This window comes from Urocampus carinirostris, chromosome 14 (assembly GCF_059441175.1).
Source record: "Urocampus carinirostris isolate Australia breed hairy pipefish chromosome 14, RoL_Ucar_1.0, whole genome shotgun sequence".
NCBI classification, from domain to species: Eukaryota; Metazoa; Chordata; class Actinopteri; order Syngnathiformes; family Syngnathidae; genus Urocampus; species Urocampus carinirostris.
Genome location: NC_142362.1, coordinates 15,461,926 through 15,482,562, shown reverse-complemented (window position 1 = coordinate 15,482,562; position 20,637 = coordinate 15,461,926). Strand labels below are relative to the sequence as shown.

The following is a 20,637-nucleotide window of genomic DNA, read 5'->3' as shown; positions in this document are numbered from 1 at the left end:
AGCAGCTGCATGCTGTGTTGAAGAGATCATGTTGGGTAATTCGGTTACTAAAACATTTTATTTTCTCATTTTGAACTCCATAAATCAATTTAGGATAAATGTTCTTACTTTCTGCTCTGATATTGTTGATTCAGCTGCTAGGATAAGAAGTCCATTGTTTTTGTAACGTTACTTAACAGCAATATTGCTAAAATTCGCCCTATGCTGTCTCAGTCGGATGCGGAGATTATAATTCATGGGTTTGTTACCTCCCGTCTCGATTACTGTAATGCACTACTCTTCGGTCTCCCGAAGTCCAAAATCAAGAGCATTCAGCTGGTACGAAATGCTGCAGCGGGGCTTTTAACTAAGACAAGAAAGTTTGATCACATTACCCCGATTTTAGCTAACCTGCATTGGCTCCCTGTTAGATTAAGATGTGATTTTAAGGCCCTGTTTGTAGTACACAAAATCATGCATGGACTTGCTCTCTTATATCTTTAAGATTTAATTTCCCCCCATGTTCCGGTCCGGAGCCTTCGCTCTGAAAATGCTGGTCTACTAGTGATCCAAAGAGCCAAGAAGAGATCTGCAGGTTCGAGAGCGTTCTCCATTCGGACCCCGGTGCTGTGGAATGCTCTTCCCCCTGAGATTCGATCTGCAACCTCAGTGGAAATGTTTAAATCCAAGCTTAAAACACACTTCTATTCTATAGCATATGAATAACCTATATTTTATGTTAACAACAGCTGTGAATTATTTGCCCTCATGTAGGTTTTAGATCAGGTGATGGTGTAATAATAGTCTGTGGTTTGCAATAATCTGAGGTCTGTGCAGCCCTTTGAGACTCTTTGTGATACAAATAAACATGATTTGACAACGTTTAAGTCAACGCTGCTACAACTGTGCACTATAAATATATTTTTGTGCATCATTGATAACTTCATTTTGCCCTCATGTAAGTTTTAGATCAGGGGGTGGTGTAACAGAAGTCCGTAGTCTGTGCAGCCCTTTGGAACTTCGTGTAATGATGGGCTATGCAAATTAACATGAATTGACTTGTATGTCATAATAATACTGTAATCACAATGTTTCTGGTATGCCGTAAAGTAGTGTCCTTTGTCAGAAACACAACACAAAATTCCTTGCCGTAACGCACTGAAGTGACGTCCCCATCGCGCCATCTTCGTAAGCGGGCGAACAGTAAACGTTGAATGAAATTCCGTGCCTTTTTAAACAAACGCCTGCCGAATGAAGTGATACTTTGGCCCTTTTTACAGGTGAGGCCAAATTATATTCCGCACTCCCGACTGTGTGGACCAAACAATATTTTATCTGTATTGAGGACACGCTTCCTGAGTGTCGTCCGGGAATCCATCCATGTCGCCTAGCTAAATTAGCTAAATGTTAGCAGCGGGGCCCGCCGTACGTAGCTTGGTTCGTTTTCATACTTGAACGGAATAAGTGATGTGGTGGCTGTTGTTTTTATTTGGCAAAATAAAGCCAAACTAGTCAAACTTGGATTATTTTCCCAGGCTTTGCATTGCATTGAAACGAACCGCATGGGACGTCAGATGTAAGCTAGGCTAATGCTAGCACGTTTGTTAGTATCAAGTGCAATCGAGCTTGTACTACTTTCCCTTTTATTTCTTCATCCCGCATTTCCACTTAAATTTATATTAAGACGCCCTGTCTTTTGTAAATGGCACGCTTGAACACGGGGAGTATACTGTATTGCCTATATTAATTGATGCCTGATATAAATATATTGTTTCTCATTTGGGTGTTTCAGCAGCTCCTGTCATCATGGGGATCAAGGTTCAACGTTCTCGTTGCTTCTTTGACATTGGAATTGGGAGCACATCAGGTAAGGCAACTTGCATATTTTTGTATAGCCCTTAAACACCAAAGTCTCAAAGGGCTGCAAAGGCCACAATTCTGGTAGATACAACATCCTACAACTTTCTACCAACTCGAGGCCAAGGAATGTAAGAAAAGTGTAAATCAATGTGAAATATTTGCGTGTCCTCGTAACATTGCAATGACATGACATGGGTAACTGAGCGAATCTCATTGCAATACACGATGGTCGCTATGGTAACATTTAATGCAAATTGTCGTTGAGCCGCGTGCCAAGTCCTTAAAAATACGAACTCACAAAAATAAGCCAACTCCCGCAAAAATGTGTTGGTTTTGTGTTTTGTTAGTTCACTGCTCGTCTCATGCTGTCAATGGAGAGTTTGTCAAAAGTTTTAAGTCGTCTGCAGCCTGATGGTTGGGTACCACTGCTTCAAATGTGTAGACTGGTCCTAAAAATAGGTCACCACGGATGGATCATTCTGATTTCCTGGGATATTTTTAAGTTAATCAATACAACACATTTATTTTTAAAAAGTTATTTTTTTGGTAGTATGTTTTTTGAATTGGCGTAGTTTCCTACCGCACATGATTAATTTTCAACTATAAACATCCTTTTTAGAATTAGCCCATCAGTTTATATATATATATATATATATATATATATATATATATATATATATATATACACACACAATATATCATGTTATTTTTTTCCAATGTTTTGAGTTACCCTTCTTTTTTTTGCAGTTGGTCGAATTGTATTCGAGTTGTTCACAGACGTCTGTCCTAAAACTTGTGAAAATTTCCGATGCCTTTGCACAGGTGAGTAACAGAATTTGACTATAATTCAATAAAAAATGCCTAGTCTTTATAAGTCTTGTATGTTCTTCCAGGTGAAAAGGGTGTTGGGAAAGGAACCCAGAAACCTCTTCATTACAAAGGATGCCTGTTCCATCGGATTGTGAAAGATTTCATGATTCAGGGAGGGGACTTCAGTGAAGGTGAGGACCATAAGTTGTATTCTAAATTACACTGCAATTAGCAAGCATTACAAATATTAAAATCTTAACCATATTAAAAGAATAAATAGAGCATATATCCATGGAAACCCCTGCTGATTTATTTTTCCATTGAACATAGGCAATGGAAGAGGAGGTGAATCCATCTATGGAGGCTTTTTTGAAGGTAAATTTTGTGTTCGTATTTTGAAATAAGATCAGCTTAAAATGGCAACAGAACTTTTGCAATCCCTAAACCCCCAGACGAAAGCTTCGCTGTGAAACATAACAAGGAGTATTTGCTGTCTATGGCCAATAGAGGAAAAGATACAAATGGATCACAGTTTTTCATGTAGGCATCCAGAGAGCTTCTCAAGATTAATGAGTCGATGTTGTTTTAATTTTAATATTTGTTGTTTTCTGCTTCTAATTTCTCAGAACGACTAAACCAACTCCCCATTTGGACGGGTAAGAGTTGAACAGTTACCAAATTGTGTGAAATGCACAATATGTCTTGATTTCAAACTTTTCTTTTCTCTCAGGGTCCATGTAGTTTTTGGTCATGTTATTTCTGGCCAGGAGGTTATACAAACTATGGAGAATGAGAAAACTGATCCGAATAGTAGACCATATGCTGAAATCAAAGTTTTGAACTGTGGGGAACTCGTTCCCAAATCAAAAGGTTTGTTCACAAAATTAGCTGATACATTTTCTCTCTTGAGGTGTACAGAGGATATGATTATAAATAAAATGTTGTTTTCTTTCAGCAAAAAAACGCGACAAGAAAAAAGAGCAAGCTTCGTCAAGTTCTAGCGGTAGTTCCAGTGATTCAGATTCCTCTGATTCCTCCTCTGACTCTGAAGAATCAGACAAAGACTCAAAAAAGAAAAAAAAGAAGGCTAAAAAGCAAAAGAAGAAACAGAAGGACAAAAAGAAGTATGCATTATTTTTTCGAATGGCTGACAGCTTTTTAATGCTGGTGTTAATTTATTTTTTATATTTGAAGGTCAGAGCCTGAAGTAGTAGTGGAAGAGAAAGAACCGGAAGAAGATGTGCCATCAACTGTGCGTCCTGAAGAAATACCTCCCATCCCTGAAAATCGGTTCCTCATGAGGCTTTCACCAGTAGAAAAAATAATTGAAGAGCCTGAGAAGGACAAACACATCAGAGACGATCGGTTTCGAGACAGGTTGGTGATGCTCCCAACCCTCCGTTATTTTAGTATTCATTAAGTAATGGTTGAAAAAAAATAAACATCAACCATTATGGGTGATTTGACTCGTTTACAGAAAATGTGATCTGTCGTATAGACAAAGTTTGATATTTCAAATTTACCACTTGCTAACTTTTCCCCATTCCAGTCTGCCCATCGCAGTTCTTTGAGATACTTTGTTATCAAGGGCAATACAAACAAATTTGACTTGACTTGTGAAAGAGCCTACTCAGATTGAAGAGCATTGTGTTTTCCTGGCAGATCTGGCATGTATCATAATTCTCAATCAGGATATAATAGAAGATTGGTAATGACACGTTCCGGTAGGAAGATCAAAGGCAGGGGCCCGAGGGTAAGCTTCTTTCAAAAAAATGTTGCATTTTCCACCCAAAAACACAGACTATTAAGTTGTCATTTGTTTTTTTTCCCCCTACCAGCGATACAGAACTCCATCCCGTTCTCGTTCAAGATCAAGAGATCGTTATCGCCGCAGCGAAACTCCGCCTCACTGGCGCCTTGAGTTGCAGCGTCAGAGAATGAGGGCTGTCACTGGGGAACGTTGGATAAAGGGAGACAAGTGAGTGCTATAACTGAGGACTTGAGTTTAATATTTATTTTGTCCAAGACGTTTGAAAACATGTTGAAGGATACCTTGCTGTGTTTCATAACATTACACGTGTCCGATCTACCGTATTTCCTGGACAATAAATTGCAGTTCCTCTTAGTAAGTTTGTTGTTTTCTGTAGTCTATTCTGTAGTGACTTAAAATGAAAAGCTATGCAGGATATGTGATGTAATTTTGCAGAAAACAAGCACGTTGTCTAGTTTGATATTTTTTTGTGATTTAAAATTTTCTTTTTTATGAAGACTCTAGCTGACCCGACAGTTTGCTATGAAATTAAATCAAAATCACAGTTGTGTATTTGATCTCTATGGCATCCAACAAATGGTGGAGCTAGAATACCTTACTCTCTTTTTTTCTCTACTGTAGCGAGCAGTAAAGATAAAAGAACTATGCTGTGGTTCAGGCTGAACCTTTTGAGTCATTGAAAATTAGCATTGTAGGTAGTGATCTGCACTAAATGTAGCCCGTGTGTTGTGCTTAATCGCGCCAGCGTTTTAGTCTTTCATTTAAAACTAGGAACTTCTAGGCTTAAAATTTGCTGCTTTTTTCTACATCAACAATTAGGGTAGACCTTCACTAAAGGTTGGCCTTGTTCATTAAACTGATTCGGCTGCACATAGAGCAAAATATGCATTTTTGGCTGTGAGTGGATTTCCCTTTTCTCTGCAAGTAGGTTAATCGTAAAAAATTGTGAGCGCTACATGCTGTTTTACTCTTATACACACCAAATGCATTGAAATGTGTCTGTTTTTTATTGTCTTTCAGGGGTGACATGAGTCAGGACAAGAACGAGGCTGATAACACTCAGAAGAGCGAGCGGCAAACGTCAAGTTCCAAGCGCGAGCACACAGACGAGAGCAAAAAAGACAAGAAATCTCGGTCAGAGAGGTCCAAAAGCAAAGATTCCGGGGAGAAGCAGGGCAAGCAAAAAGACAAGAAAGCGGCCAAATCTAAAAGCCGCAGTAGAAGCCAAGACAAGGGCAGAAGGTCCAAAAGCAGAGACAAGAGGAGACGGTCCAGAAGTAAAGACAGACGTCACAAACACAAAAGTGACGACAAGAAAGATCGCTCAAAGAGCAAAGACGAGGAAAAGCAGAAGGAAACTGATCAGAGCAAAGAAAAAATCAAGGACCAGGAATCTGACAAGAAGGAAGTCAATTCCAAAACGAGCAACGGAGAAGGAGCATGTGAGAAATCGCAAAGCAAAGAAAGAAGCTCCAAGGAACGTCACAGGTCAACCAGCCGGAACAAAGAAAAGGCTGAGCGCAAGGGCTCAAGAGACAGAGAAGAAAAACGTGACAAAGACCGAGAGCGTGGAAGAGACCGCAGCAGGAGCGCGCACAGACGACACGGCGACAACAGAAGACGCAGAACGCGCAGCCGGGAGCGTCGTAGAAGCCGAGACAGGAGCAAGGCACGGGACTCGTACCGCAGCAGGCGCTCCAGGAGTAAAAGCAACAGAAGAGGCCGCAGCAAAGACCGCAGCAAAGACCGCAAAGACAGCCAGAGGAGGCGAAGGCACAGCAGCAGCCGGAGCAGCTCCAACAGCAAAGAGAGGCGCAAGAGACGCAAAAGCCCTGAGGCCAAGCGAAGAAAATCCAAAAGCGCTTCTAAAGACCGAAAAAAAGACGAGGAAACTAAAGAAAAAGGCAACAACAAGAGGAATCACTCGAAATCCAGCTCGAGTTCTGACAGCAACTGAGTTTTCCATCTTCAAATTAGTTTTGTTTTTCTTTCAGAACACACATCCTTGTCTGCAGCCAATGCACATGTGGATGTCCCTCACTTGAAACTGCTCAACAGTTCTTCAACGCTATATTGTTATGTCCTTGACAGTTACCGAGGAACAGGAGCGATGAAGCAGAGGCATGGGGCGCTTTACTGCATTTCGTGGGCAAAGGACTCTGTTTTACAACTAGGCAAGACATTTTCTCACCTCGTGACCTCACTCGTAACATGGTGAAGGTGAGGACTCAAAACAAGATCCACAGTTTGAATATTTGGTACAGCCATACTAAAGATTTTAATGTGAGACATGTTTTTTTTTTATTTCTTTGGTTATTTACATTTTTAAATGAAAACATATTATGTAAAAGAAACAAATGTGTTTTGCATGGCTCTAACCGAATATTTTAGGTTTTGTTTTCACCTTAGGAAATCCCATTCTATTTTGTCTATTTTTGTCAAACGGTTGGATTTGGAAATGGATAAATCTGTAATGTCGCAAAATACAACTTAATTCCATTTGTATAAAATTGTTGAGATTTGGAGGCTTCTGTGTTTAGATTGACATTAAAATACACCATCTGTATTTTACATTAAGGTTGCAATGTTGTGAAATTATTATCTCCCGTAACTACAATTATAGTGATCAACCCTGATGCTGAATTGATTGACTACTCTGAAATGAGTAATCTGATCACACCTAAGTCCCCCTTGACAGAGCTTTGAAAAACTGCTGTATCTACATAAAGCTTTTTAATTATGCAAATTTAAGTTATTATGGTTAATAATGCCTGGGAAATAAATCTAGCACATTGGCAGAAACAACAGCAGGCAATACACTATATAATGCATGCGATGTGCACTCTTGTGCATTGCTTTTTGTAATCCCAGCAGTTCATGTGAAAAAAAGCTCACGAGTACTTCCTAGTGCACTAAATAGTCCCTCCAGTGCACAGAGAAATCATGAATTTGTTCCTGACGTTACTTCCTTGTAAATCAACCCATTTGTTTTTTTTTGTTTTTTTTTTTCACCTGAAATGCATTAAAACAAACCAGAATTATAAAATGTTGGAAATTGTGAGTTATAATTGGAGTAAATGGGACATATTTGGTAATAATACCTCCAGTGTAGGTAAATCAGCCGCCTGCACAATGACAGGTCTGCTTTGTGTTCTGGGTTGATGTTGGAAAGCTGGGGAAAACGGTCGCAGTGGGCCAAGTGCGGCTGAGACAATTACTTTTAATTCCTTGTAAAAAAAACAAAAGAAACACTAAAGTGAAAGTGTTTTCCGCAGGCAAAATAAGGGTCTTGACTTGGACAAAATGAAACCAGTTGCTTTACTTTAAAATAACCCGAAAACCATAGACAGTGAAGGCGCCCTAGCGACGCTTTTCACTAACTGCCCTCCATAGGTAAGTTGGATCTTTCAAATGCAATGGTTTGGAAATGACAGCTGTTGCCATTTTGAACCTTGACCTGTTTTAACATTCTGTATGAAATATGGGCTCCGTAAAGCGCAGTACACTAAATCGTTATCGAGATGCAGAAGGAGCGCAGGGCAGGTGTCCACTCACAGTACAGGATGAATGACGCAATGAAATGAAGTGGCCAATTGGCATATGCTATCTCAAGTCAAGGGGTCCTGGCTAAACGGCATGAGTCTTTGCTGCCCCTTCCCCCAAAACCTTCTTCTCACGCAGTCAAGCAGACCTCGTCACAGGGAGAATGATTTTGCGAGAGTGGTGTCGTGTGGGGTTATTTTAACCCTACGACCAGTGTCCCCTCTAAGCTGCGCGCGTGCGCAATTGAGCACTGCTCGCACATTCTCAGCGCACAAGAAAATCTAGCCAGCGCACAAAAATGAGGGCTCAAAATTACTAATTAATAAGCGACTTAAGTCAAAGTTACAGTGCATAAGGTAAAACTACACGGGTGCGGTATTTTGAAGTCGAGTTGAAGTAGAACGAAGTTGAGTAAAGTTAGTAGAGAACCGGCTTCTTCGGCTCGGTTCACTAAAAGGAACCGGCTCTTTCGCGTCCTAAACGGCTCTTCAGGTTGTTTATGCTTCTTTAATCCCAACATGACCAAATCTCATCTCATCTCATCAGCCGTACCGCTTATCCTCATTAGGGTCGCGGGGGGCTGGAGCCCATCCCAGCCATCTCCGGGCAGTGGGCAGGGGACACCCTGAACTGGTTGCCAGCCAATCGCAGGGCACACAGGGACAGACAACTCGCTCGCTCATTCACACCTAGGGACAATTTGGACCGGCCAATTCACCTGAAATGCATGTTTTTGGAACGTGGGAGGAAACCGGAGTGCCCGGAGGAAACCCACGCAAGCACGGGGAGAACATACAAACTCCGCACAGGAAGTCTGGAGCTGGATTTGAACCCACGACAGGTTCCCATGACATGAACTGTGCCGCACAAGCGCTAACCACTGCGCCGCCGTGCTGCCCACATGACCAAATATTATGTAAAATTATGCACAACATGACTTAAAGGAAGGGGGGAATAGAACAGAAAAGAAAAAAAAAACATGAAAAAATAGTGAAAAGCTGAGAAAAAACAAACAAAAGGAGGAGGAAAAAAAGCCAGAAAAAAAAGAAAGAAATGTAGGAAAAAAGTAAATAGAGAACAAAAAGTAAAAAAAAAGCAGAAAAAAACACAGAAAAAAGAAGAAAAAGTTTGTGTTGCATTCAAATAATTTCCGATTATATCAAGTGAATCTTGTTGCCAACATTGTACTTCCACTAAAAAATGTGATTAAGTACAGTTCTGTATCTTACAACCGACTAAATGAGCCCCCCAAAATGTTAATATTATGAGACAAAATATATCAGGAAATTTAAAAAATGGATATCTTGTGAAAGAATTGTAAGAACAAACGACGTTTGTAGGCCGTACAACCTTTGCAATAGTACATGTGTCAATTCATTCAAAAGAGAAAAATAATTTTGAATTGCCGGAAACTCAGCAAAATGTAACTTGATGTCAAGTTTTGGACATGTTTGACAATTATTTATCTTGCCACACTTGGGATTATGGTTGCTCACTGTTGTTTCAAGCGTTGCTCACTGACTTTGTGTGAACGCTCAGACCCCAGCAAAATTAGAGGGAACATTGCCTACGACTAATTACAACCTGGTAATATGATAGTAACATAATAATGACATAGTAATTAGAAATCCATCGAACTTTTAAACCTTTCGTACTAACCAGTAGCATAAGAGTAGCGCTCATCTTCAAACGGGTTGATTAATTCTGCTCTACAACCACATAAACCCAAGTCTTTTCTTGGCTTCCCCGATATCTGAAACCTCATGCATTTTTTTAATATCCATGGTGCTGTCCGAGACGTATTTGGGCATTTCGGCACCACTGGTATCCTGAACGAGGTATCGGGGTCTAGCTCTGGGGAATGCGGAGCCTTCAGTCACTCCCTCACTCACGGCTTTGTAGAGAGGAAGCACGTTGCGTTGGGTGGCGGCTGCAGCTTGGACCACCGCCTTTGAATACTGTTGGAAGCTGAATTCTTCCTGGGCAATGAGCTCCATGTTCTTGGTTTCAAACTCGTGTTCTGCACGTCTTACTTGAAGCTGCCTGGCTTGTTTTTGTGCCTGTGTTGAACGGAAAGTGGTCAATTCGACACAGCAAAAGGAAGCTTTTAAAGAACTGATCTACCATCTGGCTTGCATTGAAGTCCTGTATCTTCTGGAGCTCCTGTCGGATGTCCTGGGCCTTTTTCTGCTGCTCCTTATAAAACTTCTGTTCGTCTTCCTTCTTCGCTTCGAGAGCTTCTTTTTCCTTCTCCTTTCTGATCAGTTCATCACGCTCTTTTTCCTGCATCTGTTGGAGCAGAAGTAGCGGTTTAAGTTTGCCAGAACAACACTCAGGAACATTGGTTCTCCCGTTTTTATCAGTGACTTACCCCATGTAAGATTTTTTGATACAAGCCACATTTTTTGTATAAGTCAAAATTACAAAATAGCCTCAAAAGGCTAAAAATAGTGCTTAAAATGAGCATAATGACAGCCAAAAATTAATATAAAGTGGATATACTGTAAAATTATAAATTAGCAAAATTGAAATATATAGTATATTAAACATACTAAAACATTAACTTATTTTTGGTTGTAGAACAATAAGAAATGTTTAAAATCAGCAAAATCATATGCCAAATTGTAGATAATTGCCCTCCTTTTATATATTGTCATTTTTTTAAACGCCCAAAAATCATAAAACAAAATTGGAGAAATTGTACAAATAATCAAAACTTTGAGTAAGTGGACCAGAACGGAGACAGGACCCACTATCGTGCGTTTCTCTTAGTTTTATTGGGAAGAAGGGAAAGGATAGTACACACAGTCCGGAGATCGCTGGTAGCAGGGAGCAGGTTGCTTAGACGTGGAAGTGGTATTTCTGTGGCGAGCGATGGTGGTGTCGAGAGCGGAAAAACAGGTCAGTAGCCGTGGCAGGGGAGCAAAAATCGTGGTCGAGATCAGAAAATGGGTTGAAGCCGAGAAACAGACAGGAGCCAGGACAGGAGAGAATCAGGGTCGAAAAGCCTAGCGTAAGCTGAGGTTCACAGACGGACTGACCACAGGTGACAGATTGGCGGGGGTTTAAATAGTGACAGGGAGCCAATCAGCATCCGAGGCAGTTGGCGCCAAAGGAGCGGGCACAGGTTCCTCGCATCAGTAATCATGACAATTAATCCATAATTAAACCTGCTATCAAAAAAAAGTGTTCTATGACCCAAATTAGGTCAACAATTATATGTTGTTTCAAATCAGGGGTCACCAACACGGTGCCCGTGGGCACCAAGTGTTCCCTTCGAAACACGGACTGGTTCTTAAACTAGCTCACCAGTTATGGGTCATTGTGATTTGCTAGGAAATTGGAATTCTAACTGGCATAAGAAATCATTGACATGATCAGTGTCATTAAATGCATGATCAACTCTTCCAAAATTATATTATTTCTTTAATTATATATAAAACACTTAGTGCCCATGGGTTGTTCACATATTTTAACCCCACTTCTAATTATTAGAACCTAGTTAACATAATAATGACATTGTAATAACAGCATAAGTTATTTCTGAAATACATTTCATGCAGGTGGCCCTTTTGTGTTAATCACTAACAAAATAGTAGCTTTCAGCTTCAAAAGGTCAGTGATACCTGTCCCGGAACGATCTAATGCTCGCCTTACCACTTGCTCCCTGTGATCCGCAATGGACTTCATCATTTCCACTCTTTTCTGCTCCTCCTCCCATTCTCGCCGCATCCTCTGCTCCTCCTGCTCTTTGACAGCCTTAGCCACGCTTTGCTGCTTCTGCTCCTTTTCCTTTTCCTGGGCCAATATGAGCTTGTCCACGATCTTCTCCCTGCGGGTCTGGACCTCTCTGGGCAGTGATAACCACAATTGAATCGAATCACTTAGTGGATTTGTTGCATCGTGGTTTGAGAAATACTCTGCATTCCATCATCCCCTATCGTAAATGTCTCAAACTCTTGGCCCAGGAGCCAATTACGGCTTGCGAGGGGAAAGTTTGAGGCCCCCGCTTTGATATAAAAGTGTTAAGGGACAGTGTGTATTATTAAGAGCCAATTACTGAGAGCATGGGCCGGGACTGCAAATGTGTTTCAAGCATGGCATCTGTTTTTTGCTATTCTTTCCAACAAAAATGAACTGCACTCGTGTGGTTTCAATCCAGTATCCTTATCCAATAGTGCTGCGAGCGGCGACCATTGGGAGGCATGCTATTCCAAACCGCCTTAAATGAAATGCACGGTTATGGCTGCAAGCTACTATCCCGGAGAGCAGGGGCCGGCAGAATGCATTATTTTGGGGCTTGGACAGCTGATGCTTACCATCGTGGTCCGTTTAAATTGAACTGCACTGTTTGGCCACATTCCATTCTCCCCAGTCGACTATTGCTGAGAGCAGGAGCCTTGGGAACAAATTTGTGTCATGCGATCTTGACGAATAAAACGAACAGCCCCCGTGCCCACCGCGCTCTATTATACCCAGTCGACAATTGCACCAATCAGTTTGCAGATCCTATGCACTTATAATGATAATTTGTACTGAATGTTTTTTTTGTTTTTCCAACCTTTTTTTTAGTTTCGATGCGGTTACCATGAATAATATTTATGTTGTCAGTTGTAATGCAGCACCTGTGCAGGAGCGATCTATTATCTTCAGTTGACTGGCTGCCAGGGGAGGACACCAGAGCGCATGTTAAAAAAGGGGCGGATACTCCACATATTTTTTTTGCTTATTACAGTGTGTTTTTGCTCCCGTTAACCGCAATAACCTAGGGATTTTAGTGTATACCTTAGTAACTCCTTTTCTCTATCTCTTCTTAGCTTGAACATCTTCTCCTTTGCAGAAAGGAAGAGTTTCCTTTGGGCTTCTTCTGCCTCTTGTTTCTTTGCATCGGCTGCTTTTGCAATGTCTCTTTGAGTGAGATGTTCCTATAAAAGAATTTTGAGGTTTATTTATATAGGTAATACTGTGGTTGGAATATTGCAGCGATTATGATCGGCTCAATAAGGGTAAACACTTGAAATATCCTTTAGTGTTCTGTTTCCACCCTAGAATTAAACAGAGGGTATGCTTTGTTGTAGGGGCTCAAAAAAAGTACCAGCAATATGATATACAAGCCCGGTAAAACATTTAAACCAATGCGGGCCATTTTTCAGAGAGACAGTCATGCGTTAACTTCAGCATCATTTGGACTAAAAATAAAATCTTCTTCCAACCCTCTTGAGCTGAGTGAACGGACCCTTTTTCATTTCCGGCCAGCCTGTTTGATACCCTTCCTGAGGGCATCTGACCAACTATTCCCATGCATCACAATACACTACAATCAAGATAAGGGATTTTTCATGTTTCAATTCATTTCAAGTATGCTCACCAGCTGAGTTCTCATGAAATCTTTTTTCTGCTTGGTTTGTGACTCAGCTTCCATATTTTGCTCCCATTGATGAAGTTCCTGAAGCCGTTGGATTTCCTCGCTTTCTTTCTTTGTCTCGTGCTTCTGTCGCTCTTGTTCCAGCTCATTCTTTTTCATTCTGCAGGACATGGGGTACAGATTGAGAATTTTTAATCAATAACGAAGCCTTTGCTCTGAAAATACTCGTCAACTAGTGATCCCAAGAGCCAAGAGGAGATCCGCAGGTTCGAGAGCATTCTCCATTCGAGCCCCAGAGCTGTGGAATGCTCTTCCCCCTGAGATTCGATCTGCAACCTCAGTGGAACTGTTTAAATCTAGGCTTAAAACACACTTCTATTATATAGCATATGAACCTATAACCTATATTTTATGTTAACAATATCTGTGTATTATTTGCCCTCATGTAGGTTTTAGATCAGGTGATGGTGTAATAATAGTCTGTGGTTTGCAATAGTCTGTGCAGCCTTTTGAGACTCTTTGTGATTGTAAAAATAAACTTGACTTGACTAAATGATGATATTACCTATTTGTCTCAACATCAAAAAAGCTGAGTAGCCCTCTGACCGGTTCTGAAAATATCTCACCAGTGATGAGAAATTGTGATTTTTTTTTTCTTCAGGAAATTTGATTTCTATTTGGCATATGAAATCATGATCAATGTCTTTGAATAAATGATCACACGCAAAGACATCATGATTGCAGGTGACTCCTCCCACAGACCCATCCCACAGCTTTTTCAACCTGGTGTCGTCCAAAAGACTGCAGAGTCTCAGCGCAAGAACCAGCAGGCTCAACAACAGCTTCTTCCAACAGGCTATCATTACTCTAAACTCTCTTCCTGCACTACCCCCTACAACCGCGCTGCATTCTGCCAAATCAATACAAAACTGTTCTGATTAGATCACGGCTATAATTTGCAACGTTTTTATTCAAAACCTTGCTGTATGTTGTGTATAGAGCATTTTTGACAAAGTTGAAGTAATAATATAATAATGACATAGTAATACATGATAAGCAGTTATCTTAGATATGCATAACAAACTGGTAGCCCTTAGCACTAATTGGTAACAAAAAATAGCGTTCAGCTTCAAAAAGGTTGGTGACTCTTATCTTCTCACGCATTAATTAACATTGAGATAAATTGTGTGCGATTGGCTGGCAACCAGTTCAGGGTGTCCCCTGCCCACTGCCCGATGATTGCTGGGATGGGCTCCAGCACCCCCGCGACCCTACTGAGGATAAGTGGTGCAGCTGATGAGATGAGATGAGATAAATTGTGTTTTTTAAAAAAAGTCATGATTAAAATACTCATTACTGAGAAAAATGATTTCAACCTAATAACCTCCATGGAGGCAGCCATTTTCTCTTTTACTGTCATCTGAAAAGGACCCCATTCTTGCTTGGTGTGCATAAACCAATCACAACTTTCCATAAAAGTGTCACATGACAAAACTCGAAACTGTGATTGGTTGTCTCATAAGTCCTAAGCAACTGCGAAATCACTTTCAAAATGGCCACCCAAAGATGGATTTTTCCACCACCTGCTTCTTCACTTACTGCTTCAGAAGTTCTTCAGCAAAATGTTTGCTCTCTTCTTTTTTCTGTTTGTTTCGTTCTTGCTCTTTTTTGAATGCTTCTTCCCTTTCGGCCTTCACCATCTCCATGTACTCTTTGTCCCGGTTCTTGGAGGCGCTCTCCCGGCTTTGCTTCAGCTCTATTTGGGCTTCCCTTTCCTTTAGGACTTCGGTCAACAAGAGTGCACGCTGTGAGAAGTAGGAAATAGGACAATAAACTCGGATATAAATTTGCTATTTCAAAATTGAGTGTAATTACTTTGGTATAATCTAATGCTATGTAGTAAAAATCATTGGCCCCTAAATGGTGGTAAGCCACCCTTACAAATTTACTGGCCCCACAATGCAACGAAATTTGTAAAAAATATAATAAAACAGAAAAAATCCTCGTATTTCCAAGTAACAATTTTTTCTCTGTTTGCAAATAATCATTATATTTTATGTGCCATTTTCCTTTTTTCATTACATGTTTAAACTGAGCTTTTTGCAGTGTGAAAAAAAGTCCTGAAAATAAATTTGATAAAAATAAAAACCCAGATAAAAAGTTTAACATCTATCTATAAAGTAAACAAAATATACAAATATAAATGAATAATATGAAAACATAAAACAACATTGGGAAAGAAAATAAACATATACAATATTCTTAATTGAAAAAAACATTGTTACATTAAAATACAACTTTTTAAAAAATAAATATAAAACTATTTAAATATTTTGTTTATCTGGATTAATTAAAAAAATTAGATGCAAAATTTTGTGGGAAAATATATAGTTAAAAAATGTGTTTCAAAATATAAATTGCATTTCATTTGTCCATTAACAATGTCACGACCAGGACGGAATCAGGACCCAAATGTGTAGCGTTAACCACAAGTTTATTGATAGAAAGAGGAAGGGCAGCGCCCGCGATCCAGTGCTCGCTGGGCGCGGGAAGCAAGCCACTCACGCAATCGGATCGTGATCCGAATACGGAAGTGGATCTTCCGGAGTGGGAGATGGCGGTGTCTAGGACGAGAAAAAAACGGGTCGAAAGCAGGGTCAGGAGAGCAAAAATGTGGTCAGGATCAAAAATGGGTCGTAAGCCGGGATGGGAGAGCAAACGTGGTCGGAATCAAAAACAGATCGGAGCCGGAGACAAACGGGGAGATCAGGAACGGACGGCTGGAAAAACGTGTGCAAAAACGGGACAGACGGGAGTCAGGGTCAAAATGCTTGCCCTAACAACAGAGGTTCGCTGACGGACTTACAACCGGAGAGTGACGGGACTGGGATTAAAAAGGGACAGGGAACCAATCAGGAAGCCCACAGCGGCACAGTTGATACTAATCGGTAATCACGACAAACAAAACAATACAAAAAGGTTTTTAAAAGTATTTTGTAAGGTTATATTTCTTATTTAATCTTTTGTTTTTATCAATTTGTAGCTTGGACTTTTTGCTTTTGCAGTTAATATTATTGGTAGTATTTGTCTTTTTTTTCAATTAGATTATCATTTACAATCCACCTATTTTTGGTTTCAGGATACGATACAACATTTTGTGGTCCAAAAAATAAATCCTCAAAAACAATTTGCATAATATAGTAGAAGAATTGTTCACGTGCATAAAGTCTTTCTGAATTCTGAATTATCCATTCATTAAGTTTCAAAGTGTATCCAGAATGCATTTGATACTAACATGGAGTCCCTTGACTCGCTCCGTTTCATAATAAAGCTGCATCTTGGCCTTCTCGATGGCCTCATTTCGCTTTTCTTCCTGATATTTGGCCTCTTCCATATCGATCTGTTTCCTTTTCTCTTCCTCCATCTCTTCTCGCATCTTTTTTGCTTCCAGCTTCTTTTGTCTTTGACACTTGAAATAAGCAAAATTAGAATGTCAACCTAAACAATTCGATTGTGGTTCACTTACTGCGAGGGTGTCCGGCCACATTTGGACCATTTGTTTGGATTTGAGGTGCAGGGCTTGCCTCTGCTTGGTGGCCTCCATAATGCGTTCCTTTTCCTTGTCCACGCGTTGGATTTCATCCTGAATCCTCATCCAGTCAGTCTTGCTTAAGACGGTGACCTGACGAAGATCTGGAAACTGCATTGACTCACTGGTGTCTTCGGCTGGAATTAGCAAGTAAAATCATATGTATCACTGCAAAATGTTATTTGGATGCACTTTAACATGCCGATAGAAGTTTAGTGTAATCCTATGTATATCACAGTTAATGGGGACCCAAACTCTTCTGAGAAAATTCACAAAACGGCCTTCCGTCCTTATTTTTAACATGCACTCTGCTGGCCCTCGCTTGCAGCAATAGTCCGGGGATAATGGATCACGGCTGCACGGGTGGAGTTCATTTTAGGCGAAAATAACGGGAAAAAGCCACCACAGATGACACAAATTTGCTTCCTTCCTTCTCAGCAATTATCAACTGGGGATAATAGATTGAGGCCAAAACTGTGCATTTTGTTTTAGAGTTAAAAAGAAGTGCCTCTTGCCGGTGCCCGCTCTCAGCAATATGGGATTGGGGATCATGGATACTGGCCGCACAAAAGCATTTCATTTTGGGTGGAAATAATTGCGTGAAAAGAGGCGCCATGCCTGACAAAATGGCACTCTGCTGCTCCCTGCTTGCAGCAATATGATATCAGGGTTTCGGCTGCACAAGTTCACTGCACTTCAGGCGTAAGTAAAGGCCAAATAAAGTCGCCAGGCCCGACAAAGGTGCACTCTGCCTGCCTGCAGCAATAGTCAACCGCTTATAACGAACCATGGCCACACAAGTGCAGTTCATTTTAGTCAGAACAGAAAAAGAGATCCGCCACTCATGACACTAATTTCCCCTTTTAGCCCCTGCTCTCAGCAATAGTCGACTGGGGCTAATGGCTGCCAAAACCATGCCTTTAATTTAATTTAGTCCTGGCCCGCCTCCCAGCAAAAGTACCTTCTGACAGTTCCTGTAATATGGGGATTAAGGATCATTGATCATGGCCACACTAGTGCAGTTCGTTTGAGGAAAAAAAACCCATAAAATCAGAAAAGTAGCGGCCAGGCCCAACAAAAATGCGCTTTGCCCATCTCTGCTTGCAGTATTATGAGACTGGCGATAATAGATCGCAGAATATTTTTTCAAGCCACAATGCAGTGGGATCGCTGGGATGGGCCCCCTGTGGCACTATTGAGGATAAGTGGTGCAGATGATGGATCCATCCAATTGGCCACGCCCGTGTGTGTCACGGTTGCCATGGTGCCCAATTGTCCCTACCCGTGTGGCGCCAGCTGCGGATCGTTGAGAGATTGGCTTTCTGTCTTTATTAAGCTCAGCGCTCTCTTGCTTCCTTTGTCAGCCCGTCAAACTAACTTCTGCCCCACAAGACGTGGGTTCTGACTCGGTCCTGTTTTCCTGTTGATATTTCCAGTCAGGTATTGTTCCCGTTTATTTTTGTCCTGTTTGATCTCTGGTTCCAGTTTTGTTTCCGTCTGTTTTTGTCCTGTTGTTATTTGTTCCCGTCTAGTTTCTCCTGTATATTTTCGACATCCTGACTCGTTATCCATCTTGTTTGTCCCGTCCTGTCCGGTATCGGCCCCATCTTTCCGATATCAACTCGCGCAATTGGAATCGATCTTGTCGGTCTCTGGCTTCCTGTCTTTCCACGCCAGACCGGCAGCCTAACGTGCATGACTCCCCATTTCTCGTAAAATAAAGGCTTGTGTGTGAACGTCAAGAGATTGGGTCGCGATCCTGTTCCGGTTTTTGACACATCCATTATCTGCACTGCCCATCCCAGCCATCTCCGGGCAGCGGGCAAGGGACACCTTGAACTGGTTGCCAGTCAGTCGCAGGGCACGCAGAGTCAGACAACTCACTCGCTTATTCAAACCTAGGGACAATTTGGACCGGCCAATTAACCTGACATGCATGTTTTTAGGAAGGTGGGAGGAAAACGGTGTGCACGGGGAGAACATGCAAACTCCGCACAGGGAGGCTGGTAGCTTGATTTGATTACATGACATAATTAGTGCAAAAAATCAGTCTATGTATAAAATGTGTCGTTGTTCATGTAGATATCACATAATATGAGCACAAACGCAACGACACTTGACATATGCACACAGCAAAAAAAAAACAACAACAAAAAAAACACACACACAACGCTGAATGACCTTGTCAAAGTACACATCGGCAGAATTTTGGCACAAATGTAATGTCGTTTTATACATAAACAGATTGTTGGCATAATAATGAAAACGAAGGGAAAAAAACAGTCAGATCTCACCCCTTTTTCGGGCCATTCCCTGTTGCCCTTGTTGAATCATTGATGACGTTTTCCTCAACAAATTGGTAGTATAATTAGTCATGAACAATTATACTAATTAATGTTACGTTTCCCGACTTTGCCTCCGTCACCATTGAATTATTTGTTGCATTGTATCTTGGCAACGCATTTGAGCTATTTCCGCTTGCTTACACAAGAGGGTGCTGCTGGTTAACATCCATTTCCCATGAAATAAGCAATTTAAATAATTCCCGTGGGGAATTTTTTTTCTTATTTCCATTCGCTGATTTTTTTTCCTATGGCATAAAAATATATGTTTTTATCTGAGGTTGTAGCGCAAATTCCGGAGTGCTCGTCCTAAGCAAAAGGCTGGAGTAACTTCTCATCTCATCTCATCTCATCTCATCTCATCTCATCAGCTGCACCGCTTATCCTCAGTAGGGTCGTGGGGGTGCTGGAGCCCATCCCAGCAATCATCGGGCAGTGGGCAGGGGACACCCTGAACTGGTTGCCAGCCAATCGCAGGTCACACAGGGACATACAACTTGCTCGCCCATTCACACCTAGGGACAATTTGGACCGGCCAATCCACCAGAATTGCATGTCTTTGGAATGTGGGAGGAAACCGGAGTGCCCAGAGGAAACCCACGCAAGCACGGGGAGAACATACAAACTCCGCACAGTAGGTCCGGTAGCTGGATTTGAACCCACACAGGAGGTTCCCAAGACCTTAGAACTGTGCCGTACACGTGCTAACCACTGCGCCGCCGGGCTGCCCGCTGGAAAACTTGTTGCCATTAAATGGCACTTAAAAGGCTGACCTATGTTTATTTTTATGTTTATTTTCCTAATATAGTACAGCCATTTTTTTCCAAGGACAAAATATCATTTAGTGGGTGATCAGTTATTTTTACCCGGGAATAAAGGTATCTATGAATCGTGATGTACTTTTCCCCTCCAATACATTTAAAACTGTACAGTATTGTCAACAGTTATTGTGGTGCAACAAGAATTGCTGACTAGTTAAAATGTTAGATGTTGGGATTCATGTTGTGTAATCCATATTAAACGGTTGGGGGAAGTTTATCATTATTTTTCAGGGTATTGGGTTTTGTATCGCAGAAAAAGTAAGAGAAGTACCAGTATATCACCACTAGATAGCAAAGTCTCACAGGTCAGAGAAGGATGGTTGGGCCAAGTCTCACGGGATCTCATGCGATTTAGTGAGACTTGCTCAATAAATGAACCTTAATGCCAACAATTAAATGGTGTCGTGTCAGACTGACATTTATCATCTATTTTGCAGATGAGGTAAAATAAAAACAACAACAAAACAAAAATATATAAAACAAATGTGTAACACCAGCTGGAGCTAGCCCATCCACCTGGGTCCCGTTACATAATCATACCTAGACAGGAAGCATTT

At 41.1% G+C, this 20,637-nt stretch overlaps 2 protein-coding genes across 4 annotated transcripts; one reads left to right on the top strand and one right to left on the bottom strand.

Annotated features, from left to right (window-relative positions):
- Positions 1–1,118: 1,118 nt before the first annotated feature.
- ppig (peptidylprolyl isomerase G (cyclophilin G)) lies at positions 1,119–6,997 on the top strand. 3 transcript variants are annotated; one of them, XM_088352786.1, is made up of 13 exons: positions 1,119–1,259; positions 1,772–1,846; positions 2,587–2,661; positions 2,733–2,840; positions 2,980–3,024; positions 3,102–3,189; positions 3,276–3,305; positions 3,380–3,519; positions 3,605–3,773; positions 3,844–4,026; positions 4,312–4,402; positions 4,488–4,627; positions 5,441–6,997. In XM_088352786.1, exons 2-13 carry the CDS (start codon positions 1,786–1,788, stop codon positions 6,375–6,377), a joined length of 2,067 nt encoding a protein of 688 aa, XP_088208912.1. In that variant the 5' UTR covers positions 1,119–1,259; positions 1,772–1,785; the 3' UTR covers positions 6,378–6,997. The 3 variants fall into 3 exon arrangements, with proteins under 3 accessions (XP_088208912.1, XP_088208913.1, XP_088208914.1); XM_088352787.1 differs by having other exon boundaries at positions 1,126–1,259; positions 1,775–1,846; XM_088352788.1 differs by lacking the exon at positions 1,119–1,259 and adding an exon at positions 1,298–1,404.
- Positions 6,998–9,459: 2,462 nt separating this feature from the next.
- On the bottom strand, positions 9,460–17,291 carry cfap210 (cilia and flagella associated protein 210). Its single transcript, XM_088353498.1, has 9 exons — positions 17,225–17,291; positions 16,855–17,054; positions 16,624–16,797; positions 14,928–15,133; positions 13,332–13,488; positions 12,749–12,888; positions 11,621–11,813; positions 10,088–10,252; positions 9,460–10,023 (listed from the first exon to the last, which is right to left on the bottom strand). The coding sequence occupies exons 1-9, from the start codon at positions 17,289–17,291 to the stop codon at positions 9,673–9,675; spliced, it is 1,653 nt and encodes a 550-aa protein (XP_088209624.1). The 3' UTR covers positions 9,460–9,672.
- Between the last annotated feature and the right edge of the window lie 3,346 nt (positions 17,292–20,637).